Source organism: Prionailurus bengalensis, chromosome C1 (genome assembly GCF_016509475.1).
Source record: "Prionailurus bengalensis isolate Pbe53 chromosome C1, Fcat_Pben_1.1_paternal_pri, whole genome shotgun sequence".
Classification (NCBI taxonomy): Eukaryota; Metazoa; Chordata; class Mammalia; order Carnivora; family Felidae; genus Prionailurus; species Prionailurus bengalensis.
Genome location: NC_057345.1, coordinates 135,818,537 through 135,836,966, shown reverse-complemented (window position 1 = coordinate 135,836,966; position 18,430 = coordinate 135,818,537). Strand labels below are relative to the sequence as shown.

General features: G+C 36.4%; 1 protein-coding gene across 4 annotated transcripts in view; it reads left to right on the top strand.

Annotated features, from left to right (window-relative positions):
• Window positions 1–18,430, top strand: part of GTDC1 (glycosyltransferase like domain containing 1) — a 292,832-nt gene that overhangs the window by 82,628 nt on the left and 191,774 nt on the right. For all 4 annotated transcript variants that reach the window (XM_043576633.1, XM_043576632.1, XM_043576629.1 and 1 more), the window contains exons 4-5: window positions 9,791–9,958; window positions 13,284–13,457. In XM_043576633.1, the coding sequence (XP_043432568.1) occupies window positions 9,791–9,958; window positions 13,284–13,457 (342 nt within the window). The remainder of the gene's footprint in view (window positions 1–9,790; window positions 9,959–13,283; window positions 13,458–18,430) is intronic.

The window sequence follows — 18,430 nt, the reverse complement described above, 5'->3', positions numbered from 1 at the left end:
ATGTTTTATTTATTTTTGAGAAAGTGAGAGACAGAGCGTGAGCGGGGGAGGATCAGAGAGAGAGGGAGACACAGAATCCAAAGCGGCTCCAGGCTCCGAGCTGTCAGCACAGAGCCCAACATGGGGCTCAAACTCACAAACTGTGAGATCGTGACCCGAGCTGAAGTCGGACACTCAACTGACTGAGCCACGCAGGCACCCCTCTCAGATACTTTTTGAATGCCTACTGTGTACAGTATATTTTGCTGGCTTTGACTTTTGTAATTAGTTATCTAATGGTACCCTTATAATTAAAGTGATGTGTAAAATAGCAAAACATTGGGGATACTAACTAAATTATTTGTGGGGAGGTATTTCTTCAAATGGCATATTAAGCACCAAATTCAGGGAAGATTTCAAAGAACTGTCTTGGACTTGCCAAAACAAACATAGGAGAAATAATCAAAACACACGGATAATCTCTATGAGAAGCGTAACAACAAAATGTCACAAATCAAATGATAGAACAGCTCAATAGAATATAGGATTCTGGGAAGCACAGTTAAAACAAATACTCATAAGCACCAAAAAATTTAGGTCTTATGACTGATTATAGAAAAACCGAGTATTTAGGAGACACTTTATTTTGTGCTTGTTAATTTTAGCCATCGATGTGACTCAGTAAAAATAGCAAGTTACCATATTTTTCCTTGTTAGCTTATTCGTTATTTGAGTACAAAATACCTTACTTTCCATGGTTGTCAGGAGTATTTTACTTGATGTTCTGGGAGGCAGATATTATTATTGTTTTTATGATTGCTTTAACTATTACTGTGTCGTAATATTCTAGCCTAAATGATGGTAATCTCTGGAAGCCACTCTGTGCTTGCCTGTCGTTGGTTCCTCAGATGTGTGCCTGAACTGAGCTTTATGTACCTATTTGAGTAGTAGTCCTTCTGGCTTGACTGGTCACTGTGTCCTTGTATGTGTGTAATCTTAGACAACATGCGTAGGTTAGAGTAATCATAGGACCTAAATCCATTACCTTGGGTCTCTGTTCTTCCAACTTCATAATATTTGGACATGAACTCCAGGGACTCATGAGTTGCATGAACTAAAGGGCAAAGAACATCCCAATATAAAATGATATGCTGCTGTTAAGGAATAGTCTACGATAGATTAATCATGAGGTGAATTATAAATATTTCACATACTAATTATATTAGTTTATGGAGATAAAACACCATATGAAGTGTTCCCAGTGCACTCAGCAAGTTAGATGTGCTTTGCATATTAATTGACTTACTTCTTCTTCAAGGCCGATGATCATGAATCCCTGAAGAAGACAGAAATTTTTATCGTCATATCATACATTCCTGATCTTTGTACCAGGCTGACACCTGCCTTTCCCCAAGAGTTCCTTTCCTTTGGATTGTATCTTGGGTTCTTGATATATTAGGATGGTGAAGCAGAGAACAGTGCCTGACATATTATTAGGGACCCAAAGAATAGGAATGGGCTCAATCAAAAATGACATCAAATAATGTGTTGGGTGCTAGAATTGTGTTGGATGCTCAAGTAAGAAGGTAAGTTCTTTCTTTTGGGGACATGAGATACTTTCCAACTTGTTTTTTTAATGGTAGGAGTAAATATCATATTGAACACTTGACTATATGGAGAGAATCAACCAGTTTGGTTTTCTCAGTGTCATTGAAGTCCTAAATGACTGATTCATTTATTAATTAATGTATTTATTTAGTCACTTTTTTGAAAATGTTTTTTGAGCACCTGATAGGATAAGGAACAAGGAAAATATAGGGCATGTCCTGAGAAAACTTAAAACCCAGAGTGGTAAGTGTCATGTTAGGGAAACTATAGGGTACTAAAGAAAAGAACAGCGGATCTAATTGATCTTATCAAGGAATATATACTTTAATGGGAGAAAATAAGATAACATACGAAATATTAGAGAAACCTGTAGAACAGATATGTAAAATTATGTAACAAACCAAGAGCCCACATTTTTAACAGACACCGTTGGTGACCAAGTGCTTTCATTTAATTAAATCTGCAATGCAATTTCTTTCATTATTATTTGTTATCTTTAGTTACCTACTGGGCACTCCACTTATATTCCACATTTGTAGAAGCCATCCCTTCATTTCTTCTCTATTCCAGCCACTGAATTGTTTCTCCTCTTGTGTTAAGGAATGTCACCACTATCGATCTGCACAAGCTAGCAGCTTTAGAGTTACCCTTAGCCCGTCCCTCCAGTAACCAAATCAGATATTTCTGTTATCTTCATTGCTTTTGATATCACCTGCTTCTGTCTGTCCCAGTGCGTAACAAATACTTGTTATTTTAGTAGGCTGACTCCTTTGTGTGACGTAGGGTGGACACCTTGATTGCATCTCTTCAGGAGATCCTTCACTGATTGTCATTAGCTTTCCACAGTTTGTCTAACAGTATAATCACTCAGGAAATACGTGATGAATGAAGAAATTAAATAAAGCTATTCAGGTTAGTACAGTTCTTCTTTATACCATTTGTGTTCTTGTATTGCTCAAAAACAGACAATAATGAGAAGTACTGAGAACCATTGAGTCACATTCTAATCCTAGACGATTCAAAATCAGTGTGGAATAACTGAAAAACATAGAGGCTTTGGGTCCAGCTCAACTTGGATTTGAAACTCATCTTTGCCCCCTAGTAACCACTGTTGCCTTAGCTTTTAACAATACTTCTCATGCTTTAATTTCCTAATCAGTAAAATGGAAATAGTAAGACAAATCTCTTAGGATGGTGATTAAATTAGCCAGTATATGTAAAACCCTGCATAATATGTGGTTCCTTGTCTTCCTTTAGAATATGATCACATAGCTGTTGGAGAGCCATGTTTTAAACAAATTGATTTTATCTTTGGATATAGATAGAACAACCTCCCTTATTTGGAGAGTGGTAGTGATGGTGAAACTTTGATTCCTTATCCTCTCATTTTACTATCATTTTTTCTCAGCCAACGAGCATTTATAACTCAGTTAAGGATAATAAGAAGAAATAAAACATTGTTCATATAATTATAAGGGTACAGTGGATCCTCATATTGTTAACAGATAGGGTGGACTTGGCAAACTTCTTATGCTACACTTGGGTGCCTCTAGGTCTGATGGAAGACCACTTTTCCTTTTATTTGACAACTCACTTTTTTTCAAACCCTAAACTTTAAGCAACTGTCCCTCTTCTCTGACTGAACTCAAATAGCTAGCCCTGATCCTTCCAGAGCCAAGATCTCAGGACCCATGCCTCCCTCAATACCCTCAATAAACTTGATCCTTCCTGGTCTTCCACTGCTCTTTGTTTTCACTTCCTCCTCTGAACTCACAGCCCTTAGCGCCTCTCCCTTCGTTCACAATCAGTCTTTCAGTGCTTGCTGACATTTCTTAGACAGAACAGAGCTGTTACTTATCTTTTTTGTTGTTATTTAACGTTTTCTGTTTATGGCTTATTTTGCCAGTGTTAGTGTCAGCTCTTTTGGAACAGGAATACTACCTATATTGTACTTATTAGTTTGTCGAGACTTTAACAGTGTTCTGATTTGTTGACTAATTGATAGATTGTCTAAAACAGCTATAAATGTTGTGAGTGTCTCAGATTCCCTTGTGTCTTACAAGAATACTCTTAGTAGATTCTTAATATTCCTAAAATATTTGTGTACACAGTAAAAATTCCAATTTATTTGTAATATTTTCAATAGTAGACCCACCCACCCTTGCTGTTTCTTCCTTTCTTTTTATCAACATAATTACTGGGTATCTTTTATGAATTAGACATGATACCAAGAATTAAAAGACTGGAAAGGTAGCTTGAGTAATTTAAGGGACACTGAATTTAAGTGGCACCTTTAGCTAAAAAAAACCCTCATGTATATATACAATCTGTCTCCTCCTTAGGTGACTGTAAGGCAGGTCAGAGTGCTGATGACTGTGGAGTGGCTAGGTATTAAGAAACCACTTGGGGGTATTGGGGGTATTGTTCAGTGACATGTCCCACCTACAGACTTTGATTCCCTGCCTTCTGGACAAGTGTTCTTTATACAGTGTTCCCTTGGCCGTCATGATAAGCACAGGAAAGGAACATTACATGGTGGGGGGAAAAAGCAAAACCGACTGATTCCTTCATGCTGTCCTATGGGACAGCTTTTGGGAAACGGGATACTCTATTTAGCAGCCTGTAACTTACCCATCACAAGAACTTAAATGACTACATTTACTTTTCCTTTAGATAAGACTTCTATCTTGTATTTATTTCTAATTGTTTTAGCAAATGGAAACATCTTTCTATGCATGTTCTTGAAGGTTTTTGAAAATCCATAGCATTTAAACGTGCAGTAGAAACGGTCTAATTAAGATGAAGTAGCTGACAACTAAAGCATAGTGTGTTGGAATGAATTTTGCATATCAACGATTAATGAATATTAGAACTCGGTTATCATTCTACACAGGTTTTACAAATTAAAGAAATATATATTTAAGCCAAAGACTTTTGAAGGGTTTGGGAATAATTCTCATTTATGCATGTATGTGTTATTAAGCTCCTATTGTATTAAAACACTATCACTACACTTTGGAAGTGACAAAGTGAAGGAAATGAAAGCACTCCTCTCTTTCAATTCTTATACCCGCTTCATCAGCAAATCCTGATACAGGCCCCTTCTCACTTCTTTTCTATTCCCCCTACTGTTCTCCCATCTTCGAAGTGATTCCTTGCAGTCTGTTTTCCGTACAGTAGTCAGCGTAAAGTTTACTGATGTTAAAAAGTAATAAGACATCTCATGAAATACACAAACAGTTGTCGTAGAAATACAAGAGATTATACAAGAAGATGTTTAAGCTTTAGAAATATGTGAGTATAAGAGTCATGTCCTGGTTGTAGGTATTCTGACACGCTGTGTCATGAAATCTGTGAAAAATCATACGTTTCAGAAATAATACTGAACATAACAAGCTTAAATGAAGCAAGTTAAAGTCAACTTAAAATTGTGTTCCTCAGTTGCAGTAGCTACACTTCGAGTGCTCCGTAGCCATATGTAGCTAGTTGCTACTATATCGGACACTACAGATATAAGCCATTGCCATCATCACAGAACACACTATATCACAGTCCTAGAGAGTCTTTATCAAGGAACAGGAATCAAGATAAACAACAAAAGAACAAAGTTTGGTAATGAGGCTGAGCAAGCTAAATCTAGACAAGGAATTTACATGCTGAGTAAGAGACACAACTGGACGAATGGAATTTACTCCTTTGTCAAAGGCTTCCTGAAGCCCTGCAAGGAATTACATAATTACTGGTATCTGTACCTGTGTTAAATTGTGTAGTATATCCCATCATGTGATAAATGTGCTAAATGGTGTTGGGGGGATAGAAGGGGCCATTGAAAAGATTCCATGGAGAAAGATTGCGATAACCTGGTTCATGAAGTATTATTACTAGAATGCATGTGGTGGTGGTTGGAATCTTGAATGCCTGTCTTCTTTTCTCATTTTGCTGCCCTTCCATACCATTGGAGATATAAAAGTATCCATTTTGATAAATAGCCATCGGACTCCTATAGGGCTTAGGTGTATTTCAGCATCTCTTTTTATGTATTAAGAGAATACAGTAAAAGGCAAATAACTGGTTTATTCAAACTGAGTCAGAAAACATAAAATCTCTAACCTTGAATTTCATTAAGTTGAATTATTTTGGATTCCTTAAGCAAATATGACTCAGATTGTACATGTAATGTGCATTGGAAACAATCAAAACATGTATATGGATACAATCCCAAATACATAGAACGGTGTTGATGTGCTTGCAGCACGGAGCCATTTTGGTTAGAGGATTATAATAGCAGCTTACTTATACCTTTGGTGAGATGGTATAAGCTAATGATGTAGCCGTTAATTTGAATTTAGCAGACATTTTAAATATAGGTTTCTCTTACAGAGACAAAAGTTGCAATTTAAAGCTCTTTGGTGGTCTAAAAACAGCTTAATTCTGTAGTAGCATGGTAATAAGTCCTAATCCAGCTTATACAGTGATTGTAGTATGTCATGTTTGCAAGAGATTGCACAACTGCTTTCTCTGGTTTTTATGTTAATTTAAAAATATTAAACATAAAACCTTATAACATCTTCATGCTGAGATAAACTGTTCAATTTAACTTGTGCTCAAGCAGCAGCTGTCAGGAATTATCTTGTTCCTAGTGCTTTTTGCTATCACCTCGTGCCCTTTCCTGTTGGAGACACAGTGTGGGATGATAAAGCTCACCTTGTTAGGATTTATTGCTTAAGTAATACCTGTGGCAAGATGAACATTGGAAGCCTAGGGGTTGACTGCTGATTGAGTGATGTCATTCATTGTATCATTATTAACTTTATTTTTTAATTGGTCGAAGGGGACAAAGTAAAAATTGCCTATGAATCTTACCTGCATTTTGTGAGCATATTCGTTACTTCTTTTTGGGTGTCACTAACTCAAATATTTGACGAATTGCTTGTTGTCCACTTTAACTACTATTTTACAAATGAAAAGCAAACAGAATCTCTGTTTTCCTGACAGAGATAATTTCCACAATTCAGAAGTAGGGCTATTTCAAGATTAGTTATACAAGGGAAATGATTTTCCTGTTAATGACTGAACAAACTGAAGGAAGTGTTGGTGTGGGCAGACCCAAATGGTTAATATTCCGAAAATCACTGCCACCTCACTTCTGAATGTATTACATTCTTTCATTTGGGAGGCTTTATTTAGAACGCTCAACTTTAGATCTGGATTCCTTGATTATGGATTAGCTAGTAAGTAGGGTAAGGAGAGGAGAGATGTATGGTAGGAGCAGAGTGCAAGGATCACCTTGGCTAAACATTTGGGGCAGATGGCCCATCCTGAGCATAAGTCTCATGTAGGAAATTAACAATTGGATTATGATTAGAAATACATATATGATGAGAGGGTTTTTTTACTTATGAAATGTATTTTTCTCTTCTACTCACTGCCATTTAATGCATATTCCCTCAAATTTGTAATTATATAAATATATAACGAGATAAAACTTTGAAGACTAGGTCGATGAATTTACAATATACCATTCATTTAGATTAATCAATTGTTAACATTTTACACATTTTTAAATATCTGTCTATGCAAATATATACTTATAAATACTTATTGTTATTAGTAGCCTTTTGTTTGAACCATGTAAGAATTAGTTGTAGACATCATGACCCTTCACATGTAAATAATTCAGTATGTGTCTCCAAAGAATAAGGTTATTCTCCTACATGACCATAATAAAATTAGTATACTTAAGAAATTTAAGATTGATTCAAATTTATAGTCTTATATGGAATCCATATTCAGAGTTTCCCTATTATCCTTATAATGTCCTTTATAACTATTTTTTCCTCATCTAGGATCCAATGAAGAATCACACATTGTATTTTGTTTCAGTGTCTCTTTATTTTCCTTTAATCTAGATTTTATTTTTCTTTAGGACATTGACATTTTTGGAGATTGAGCCCAGTTATTTTGCAGAATATTTGTCTGCAAATATTGTTTCCTCATGACCAAGTTCAGATCGGGCATTTGTGGCAGGAGAACTACATTGGTGATTTGTGTCTCCCAGTATCACACTGGGAAATACACATCACGTGTCCTGTTACTGTTTATGTTAAGTTTGATCACCTGGGTAAATTGATGTCTACCAAATTTCTCCATTAAGGTACCATTTTTTTTTGTTTTTTTGCAGTTAGTTAGTCATGTGGGGGCTGCATGTAATGAATTTTCGGCCTTCTGTGTGAAAAACATTGAGCTTGCTCAGGTCTTATGATTAAGAATGAGTCATTGCTTGCAGTAGTATTGTATGGAGGTAGAGGAGGGGGTGTTACTCAATAATTAGACCCACAAGTCACCTTCCATTTTATTTTAAAGAAAATATTCATTGATTGAGATTAATATTTTATTGTTCTCTCTACTAAGGATCGGATTTATAGATAAGCAAGTATCTTCATATTTCAGAATTTTCCATTTAAGTTTTAGAAAGGCTTATACTTGGTGGTGGTGGTGGTGGTGGGAATATTTTTGGACAAAATAAGGCATTTATTTGATCACCATTTTTCTGTGTGCTTTAGTTGAATACAAATAGACAGTTAAAAATATAAATACATCTCCTTTGTAAGGTTTTTTTTACTTCAAAGCATTAAACCATGATATTAATACAGCCATGTGGCTTTAGAGAGAGATCACGGCCTTTTGGTCTTTATGTGCCTTTTTTAGTCCATGAAGAAGACACCTGAATTCCTACTTATGATATATGCACTTATCATGTCATCATTCTTCCTGTGTGAAAATCATATAAACACCTGAAATTAGCCATTTGACTTATCTGCAAGGGAAAATTTATAGTGGTTGTAATCATGGTAATAACAAGTATGATATTTTGTATTTATCAAGTACACAAAGAATCATTTGCAGTGTTTAAGTGGTCCACAGCCAGTTCATATCCGTGGCATAATGAAAGGTGCTTCAGGCTGTCGAAGACCAGGAGTCTCTGCTTTGCCACTTTGTACCAGCGTCAATCTACCAGTGCCACTTTCTACCAGTAAACACAAAACTCTTAACCTTGTTGAACCTCATTATGTAGAATGGAACTAAAGCTGTAAGGGTCAAGTGATGCTACATTATGTTGTAAAGGTGGCATTCTATCAAAATTGTGCCATCTAAATGTCCTCAGCTGTTCAGGGACTGTAATTTGTTCCTCTTTTGTGTCCATATGTGGTAGGCACCTCGTTAGGGAAACGTTTCGAGGTTGTCCTAGAGCGATATTACTCCTTTCGGGTTTCTTTCTGTTAATTCTTTGTTTATGTCACAAGTGCAGGTAGCGTTTATCCTGATAGGCTGTCTTGGTTCATCTTCTCTCTTCTTCCCGGTTAGACTCTGGCCCACATTAGGCATTTAGTAAACGTTTGTGGAATGAGTAAGTAAATGGACACTGTTTCATTTATAAACATAATAGGTAAGCTTTCAGTTCCTTTTTTTCCCAAAGATAAGGAATCAGCTTTCTTCTTCTTCTCTTTTATATTTATTTTTTATATAAGGAGTTTTATAGATCATACGTTGCTGGATTATACATCTGGTGCCATTAGCAGTCCAGTAATGGAGAATAAAAAAAAAAAATAAAATAACAATAAGAAAACCACGAATATTGTCAAACAGTTAAGAAAAAGGGAGAGGTGGCAGATAGGGACAGTGAGAAAACATGCCAAGAGAAAAAGACCACACTCAATAAGTCTGTTGCATAAATCAAAAGGGTTTATGTCATAACATGAACATGTGCCATTCCTGCTCGTATATTGAATTTCAGTAGTTGGTTGCATAAAGAAGTAAAGTGTAATGAAACTGGCAAGCAAAGTATTCCCCAGTCAGCCTTATCTTTGTTCCATTTGTCCTTCAGATAGAGCTTTTCTTGCCTTTTTCAATAAAATCCATCCGGCTTTTTTTTTTTTCTTTTTTTTTTTCTTTTTGCATCTCTCAGTAACTGAGCTGAGAAGACCAATGAGATTCAGGGCTTTTATAGTTCTTAGCAGCTGCTTTTTAAGAGATCAAAACTTAGAATGCTGCTACATGGTATTAAGGCTTAACTATTGATGTGTCCCTATAGGGGATATGTTTTTGGGGGCGGGGGGTAGGAAGAGGGAAAGGGGGAGGAAGGCGAAGGATGACCACTTCACACATACTTGGGACAGTAAACTTTAATCTCCTTGTTTCCTAGGATCCTCTTTGCAAGCTCAGTGCTGAACCTGACTGAACTGACTGCCCTTCGGCCTGACCTTGGGAAGTTGAAAAAGATTCTGTACTTCCATGAGAACCAATTGGTATATCCTGTCAAGAAATGTCAGGAGAGGGATTTTCAGTATGGATACAACCAAATTCTCTCATGGTAGGTATAGATTGTATCATTATATTTAGTCCTTTGCTAAAAGATTTCGCTTTTAAATCTGAAGACCTACTGTACCCTTATTTAGAAAACATCTTGAAATAGGTGCATAAGTGTAAACATACCTTCCATGGTAGTAATTGCTTGTGCCTTTGCCGTATATATATATACACACACACAGCTAATCCTCTTATAAAATACACATATGTAACAATCTAATGATGTATGTTGAACTAGTTATCTATTTTCTACAACATTCAAAATAGAATCAAAGTGTCCACAAGGCGCCATCTTTACCCCTTGATTCCATCCTGTATTGTAGAAGGGGTACTTTTAGAAAAGAGCAGTTAGTCAATTCTCATCCATTCTCATTTACCAACCACTTTCAATATATCCAGCTGAAATCAAAATAGAAATTTATAGAAGAATAAGTAATAGACCAAGGGGTTTTTGTCTTTTTTTTTTTTAACTGTTTGTAAGAGAAAACTATGGGAAATGAATCTTTAGGTGGTTGTTTTTTTTTTTTTTTCCCCTCATTGAGTCTTCTGAAATCGCACAGCCTTAAAATACCATGACATTTCAAAGGTGATGGTCCTTCTCTGTTGTTACTTCCACAAAGTGTATCTCTTGAAGCTTAGTTAATGAAAGAAGTTAATAACAACTCTGAAATGGCTTTGCTGGTGCATCCTATTCACATAACTGCAACAATCAAATAGAATCAATTTGGCAGTGATAGGGTACATCCTACCTTTTTTAATAGTTCTTAGCAATTGGGATTCATGATGTGTTTAAACAGACTCCCAACTCCTACAGCATATTCCATAGTTTAGTTGACATAGAAAAACAACTCTATGGTAATATTTCCGTGTTTTGAGTATTTCGTAAATGTTTTCCTGCAATCATTTTTACAAGCTGCTTCAATTGTGAAGTGGCAGTGCTATCAAAATAGAGTGGAACTGCTTCACGTCAAATGTCTCATAAAAAAAGCAACCGTGTTGAAATTTCATAATAAAATTAAAATACTTTATTTTATCTTGAAACAGAGAAGGGAAATATGTTTTAAAAACAAAAATAAAATCATTCTGTGCCTTATCAATATGGAAAACATTTGTAATATTCTTTTGATTTCTTGAATTAGCATCATTCTTTTCCTCAGATAGTGTGTGTTTATTACCCCTGAGAAATAACTGGGGAAAAAAATTAAGTCTATTTTTCCCTTTATGGGTGGCTTTAAAGTTAATGGAAGTTACACCCACTCATATCAGAGAGGAAATGCATGAAAAGAATATTTCTATAGACCGTCTTGGATATTTAATTTAGCGGAGACTGGGTTTTTAGGAATGTAAGTAGTTAGGTTGCATGCCCTAGGAGGGCAGATGTCTATAAAAAATTTCAGCTCACTACCCCTCATCTCTCTGTTTTATAAAAGATTGTGTTTGGTCGAAAGGAATGAGACTATAAGGGTTCCAACATGATTTTCCGGCATTGCTCTTCTTAAGAGGGTAAACCGATCAACAAGCTCGGAGAGAAAGAAGGGGACTCAATCATCGGTTGGCCTCTTAATGAGAAAAAAATGGTTCACAGTTGTCCAGAGGAAAAATAAGAGTGTCAGGAAGCAGTCCTGTTTCAGATTCTCTTCGAAAAGTATGACTCTTGCTTCCTCAAATGTTTCTTTAGTTTTCTTGCTGACTTCTGCTTTTGTTGGCACTGTCGGATTTCTTTCTTGACCGTGTGGCAGTTAAGGACTTTAGAGGTGACTGACATAAGCACTCACCTTAAATAGAGGTTTCACTAGCCCTCTGACTTATGAACACATGTCGTAACTGTATATTATGACCTGTGGGTCGCTATTACAATATGTGACATATGGTGAAAACAGACTAGCTGTAAAACATCCTTCAACTTTTGGTATATTATTATATTGGCTTCCTTATTGCTTGGTGTTGTGTCAGCACTTCTGTGACATTCTTTTGTGTTATCCGTGCTGTTATCACCCCTACCCCCAAATTTCCACTCGGTTGCAACTAAAAAAAAAAAAACTTGTATGGAAAAGCAGTTTTGCAGGGGAGGCATAAAGGTGGCAGTTCAACATTCCTTTTGTAGGTTTTTGTTCCACTGTGTATTAATAATAGGAACTTTGGCTGTCCTCAGTAAATGAAGGATTTGCTTTGGTATTCCTATTCTATAAGCTCTGCTTATTCATTTGTGTTTTGCGGACTTTTTAGTTTTCTTGATCTGTCATTTTTAGGGTGAAATAAAATTAACTGTTGTTTGAACTTATATAGCTTCTCACTAAAACATTTGTATGCATTTTGCTGAGATCCCATGACACCGAGACCCTAAATCATTGCCTAAGGCAAAAATCTTTGCTTAAATCAAACAATTATTTATTAAATCAGTTTTTTGACTCATAAAGGGAACATACTCCATATTCAGGTTTTATCCAGCTTGCCCATGGTTATCATTCATGTTCACTGGTTTTCAATAAAATGTTATGGGCTGTTTTGAACACTACTGACATAGTTATGACACCTAAAATTTGTTTTCACATTTCCTTATAATAATGTATTTTAGATTATTTTTATTTAAAAAATATTAAAGGGAGGAACGCAATATATCCATGAAAAGTAATAGCTAAAATTATATTTATTTCATTTACTTATGAAGGTCCATGGTATTGTGGTCCTTCTTCTTTGGCCACCCCAAATATAATATAATAGTGAAATAAGTTGTTTGTAGAGATATCCCATATAATTCTTCCTGTACAGTTCCAGAGCTTTAAAAAACCTAATGGTTTCTTGAAGCAAGGACTAAACACGAAATAGACTTTAACCACGTGTTTGAAGGTATGCTCTTGTGGGAAGTAGCTTTATCTGAACTCATCTCCTTGAAGGTAGTGAAAGGGATTGGCAGATGTTCTCTTCAGTGTAGTATGGTGTAAAACGATATATATCACTGACATAGAAACCCAACGTGGGTATTTGGGCCACAAAGGAAAAGGTCCTGCTGTACTGACTGTTGATGTTATAGAAAGTCCTGGCATTGCAGAAAAATAAACTTTGTTTGGAGTCTCATAAGATCCCAATAAATTATTTGATTCCTCTCCTGCCTTTCTTTCCTGATGCCAGAAATCAAACTTACCATGATACAATGCTAATGAAACTAATTCTCTATTAGAGGCATTTTAGTAAATACTATGGGAAGTGCTGAGTTCTTTGCAAGCCCAAGGACAGTATAAACTCTGATTAACACAGAGGACTTAGGCTTATGAAAAATAGCTGTGAGTGAGTGTGGGTTCATCATTTGCATTTATCCTTTCCCTTTACAGCCTGGTGGCTGATGTGGTGGTATTCAACTCGGTTTTTAACATGGAGTCATTTCTCACCTCTATTGGAAAATTTATGAAGCTGATTCCTGATCACAGACCCAAGGATCTGGAAAGCATCATCAGACCCAAGTGCCAAGTTATTTACTTTCCCATCAGGTTTCCTGATGTGAGCAGGTCAGTATGTTTGACTCTGTTTTCAATATTGTATCATACTTTATTCACCAAATGTATAGAAATTGGTGGTGTTCTTGCCAATTTTAACTTTTCAGCGTTAAGCATGGTTAATTGGAGAATCGAATTCTATTTCACCATGCTGTGATTTACAAACATTTTAAATAATCATGTGTCCAACCTATCACTGAATGGTTAGTTCTGATATTGAGTTCGTCCTTTCTTTTCTGTTATTTATTGGTGTCCCAAAGCAAGCTGCTTTGGCTTTTTAACACTTACTGTTTTGTTTCTTTATTTGTTGTTTTGTTGCAGAAGTCATTCATTGTTAAGCATGTTTCTCAGCCTTTGCATTCAGCTTATGCCCATGGGCTTATATGTATATAGCAAACTGTTCTAAGTAAATCAGTGTTAAATTGCACTGCTTGGGTTACTTTCATTTCCCATGCTATTTCCTTCTATTTTTTTCCTTTTTCCATTTTTTTAAATTATTTATATTATCTTAATAAAGAGTTAGGTCTTCTATATTAGGTTGCAAATACACTTAATTGCCATTTCTCTTTCTCTGTTACTAAGGACATTTTTTATTACCCCTGTTGCTAGGCCCACCCTGAATTAGCAGTGGATGATGTGGCTCAAAGGGAACATTCTCAAATTCCTTTTCACTTCTGATTAAACCTAGCAAAACGGTTTTTATTACCACTAGGAATATTTCTCCCGTGTGAACAGAAAGTTTACTTCAGTGGGACTCATCCTAGCTGGGGATGCTGCTGTTTGTAACTGACGATGTCCTTAAAAAGAGTTCAGGGACAGCTGTTTGTTCCCCATCCCTGAAATGAAATCAGGAAACAATTTAATGTCTGCACATTATGCAGGAGGTCAGCATTATTTTCTGTATTCTAGATTTAGATTTTGCTGTGGGATCAGTAGTCCTCATCAGCACTCTGAATGCTGATTTATTTGAGGATTTTACTAGTTAATATTTCATTTAAGAAGAATCTGCCTAATACCAAGTCAAGTTAGTGAGTCATAAAATTTAAGTTCTACAACCTTGCCCAGTTTTTACTTTATGGAGTTCAGAAAACAGAGGCCCAGGGAAGCAGGAGACTGGCTTGCACTCACACTGCTGATTATTGTCACACACTGGATAAAAGTTTAGACTCTATGACTTTTGATCCAGTTTTATGTTTACTGGTCATACTTCCTATCAGCAAAGGTCATATGTCAAAATCATTTAATCATTTATGTGCAGTTTTGACAACTATCAGGCCAAGTGACACTAAGATCAAATTCGATTTTCAGTTACACATGTGTATGTATAAATATGTATATGCATATATAGTTGTTGTATTTGTATATTTACATATATCATATGTGGGATGAGAGAATTTCAACTTTTGGAAAATATAATTGTTACACTTTAAGATCTATGATGAGCTAAAACACAGTTTATGTTTTAGTCCACATTTTTAAAATATGAACCTTATTTTTTGATACATTTTTAAGTTTTTCATATAATAAATACTCAAAATGTACATCTTTAAGTGAGTACATAATTATACTACATCTTAATTATTACCACTATAGAATTCCAAATAAATAATGTATTTTAAAATTCATTTGCATCTGATATATTCCTACAACATCATATACTTAATACACCTGTGGCAATTGAATAGTTTATTAATTTGGACTATATTACCATAAATAAATCTAGCTAAATGGAAGAAGGTTAAGAAATATTGTGGCCAAGATAACATTCATAAGCAAGGTCTTAGCCCAGAGTGTTATTTGAATTATTTTCAAATGGTAATTTGCTTTATCCACCCCAAACTCATATAGTGTAAGTAAGTGATTATTTGCATGAATGACAATCATTCTAATGCCTGCAGTCTTAAAAGAGTATTATTTTGTTGAGATGTTGAAAAATATTTAGTAATTCCAAAGGCAACATAACCAAGATGATGGAAGAAGAAAAAACTTTTGAATGCTCTTATCTCTGTCCCTATACAAATATTTTTTGGTCATGGCAAAAATAAATTTAAGTAAAAACAAAGTGGAAGATACAATTAAATTATTAATACAATGTGCTATGATAGTGTATACTCTAATGGATATTCATCAGAGAAAGGGAAGAGCCATATTTCAGCAAAAAATATGAGGATTTATAAAGTTGACAACAGTTATAGTTCAGAGCACATCAGTCACATAGGACTTCAGAAGGATTGGCTTTGTGGCAACAGCTCTTACCTATTGCCCTGCTCGCCCCTCACTGCCTCGTTCTCAAAGACCAGAAAAATAGTAGCAAGAAAGAATATCTCTTGAAACTATCGTTATATGTGTTAAGCATCTGGGGATGGGAAAACTCTTAAACACTGTAGACATACATACATACATTGTGTTTGGGTCTTGACTGCCCCTTGCTAGCTCTGCAACCTATGCAAGTATAATGACCCTGAGCCTAGGTTCTTTAATGATTATGATTATTAAATTTACGTCATCACCTCATAGGCATTGTGTAGTGACTAAAGGAAATAATGCATATGTGAAATGCCTAGCATAGTGCCTGGTATGTAATAGCCCCCCTAGTAAAGACTAATTCATCTTATTAATTAACCCACTCCCATTGTTATGTAACATAGCACATTTATTGCCACCTGAATATAAAGGACTGACTTCCTCTCTGCCCTCTCTTAATTAACATATGAAAATAGAGAAAAATTCTGCCAAAGGAGCAGTCTAATATAAATAGAGAGATTCATTTATTATTCTCTTTATCATCCTGACTCAGTCTTTGGGCCTCATAAGACCCTACCATCCATTGATGGGGCCAGTTCCTTACTTTGAGATGCTCTTCTTGTGCCAATTTTCCTCCTTCTTCCTTGAGCTTAACCTCCATATTTGGTCATCATACCTGCTGTCTTGCAGATACTCTCAATTTGTTTGTACTTTTCCCTTAATTTGATTAGAAGAACATCCAAGAACATACTTATTAGTCTACTCTCAGTTCATATGGTCCCTGAGAGCTGCCTGGCAAACAGACCACATTTCTCATCCTATAGATAACTAATCATGCATTTTTCTTTCTTTGTAAACTGCTGATTCCAAATATCCTATCTTCATTCTCAGATCATGACTGAGAAAATAGAAACAATGGTCAGAGAATTTATATATGCTGCCACCACTGCGTCTGCCCATCCATGTGTTCCTGGGTGCATAGTCTCCTTCTTCGCACCTGTTGTGTGTGTGTGTGTGTGTGTGTGTGTGTGTGTGTGTGTGTGTTTTAGTTTTTTTAATGGTCATTTATTTTTGAGAGAGAGAGAGAGAGAGAGAGAGAGCCAGTGCATGAGTAAGGGAGGGGCAGAATAAGAGGGAGACACAGAATCTGAAGCAGACTCCAGGCTCCGAGCTGTCAGCACAGAGCCCGATGTGGGGCTTGGACTCACAAACTGTGAGATCATGACCAAAGCTGACGTTGGACGCTTAGCCAACTGAGCCACCCAGGTGCCTCAATTCACACCTGTTAATAAGGACGAACTGACGTTGCTTCTGTGTAAGGGTTTTGCCCCCACTTTTGCCAGAGCTCATCCTTCTTGCATACATAAGACTACTATCCTAGCAATGTGTCCTTTGTTCTGCATCATCAGTTCTCCTGTCTTCTGGATCATTACTGTTAGCATAAGAGAAGTGTTATTAGTTTTACATCTTAAAAAAAAAAAGTCCTTTCTTGATTCCACTTCTCCCTTCAGAAACTGCCTGTTTTCTTTCTTTCTGTTAGTAGTGAAACCTCCTGAAAGAGTTGTTTATACTTGCTTCTAATTTTATTCCTACTGTTCTCTCTTATAGCTACTCCACTGAAATTGCTTTTGTCGAGGTTACCAATGACTTCCATGCCTCTCTAAATCCTGTGGTCAATTCTCAGCGCTCATCTTACTTGACATATCAGCAGTGTTTGATACACTATGACACATTCTTCAATTGACTGCTAGGACACACAGGTTGCTACTTCTCAGGCTTCTTGCTGGTTTCTCATCATTACCCTGGCTTTGAACTTCAGACTGGCTATTGGCACTCTTAACACTTAAGGGGCTGGTGGAAGAACAGCCCAGGATTGAAGAGAGGAGAAAAAAGAGTCAGAAGGTCAACATTGAAAGAATTATCCTCTGGAGCAAAGGGAAGAAGACATTAAGGAGATGGTCAGTACTGAATTCAGAGGACTAAGGTTAAATAAAGTGATGACTAAAACATATCCTTGAATTTGACAGTTAAAAGGTCAGTGGTACCCCATCCTGCCTTCTGTTAACTCACAAAAAAGTTTCCTATGTTCTTTCTGACAGCCAGAGATAGTTAGGCTCCAAGTCTGGTTGAGATCTCTCTCCTTTCCGCTTTGTCTCTCTCTGTCTATCTGTCTCTCTCTCTCTCTCTCTCTCTCTCTCTCTCTCTCTCTCTCTCACACACACACACACACACACACACACGGATCCTGCTCCTTATGGATGGAAGCACCAAGGTTCAGAGAAGTTAAGTGTCTCCTGGTAGCCACACAGCCAGATAGGGACAGAGCAAGAACTGGAACTCATATCTCACAATCTCCATCCCATGCTTGGCCCACCACTTATTGTGAATGCAATTTCAGAGGTCTTGATTATCTGATTTCTCAGCTGACAGCAGATTAGCAGCATCAAATTGGGGGTGCGATAAAGGCAGGCTCACTGACAGCAGTAAAAAGTGACAGCTGACTGACAGCTCGACAACAAGGGAGGAGAGAGATAAACTATTTAAAAAAATATATGAGAAGTGAAAAAGCGTAGCAGCCTGAAGCCATTCTATGGCAGGGCAGGCAACTCTGCACATTGAAGAACCCTGCAGACATTTCTCCATGATTGTACGGCTTGTACATCAAAAGGAGGACTGTGATTTATTAAAAGAGATTAAATGGTAGCCAGTAAATTCTGTTTAAGAATGTAGGGAAATGCGTA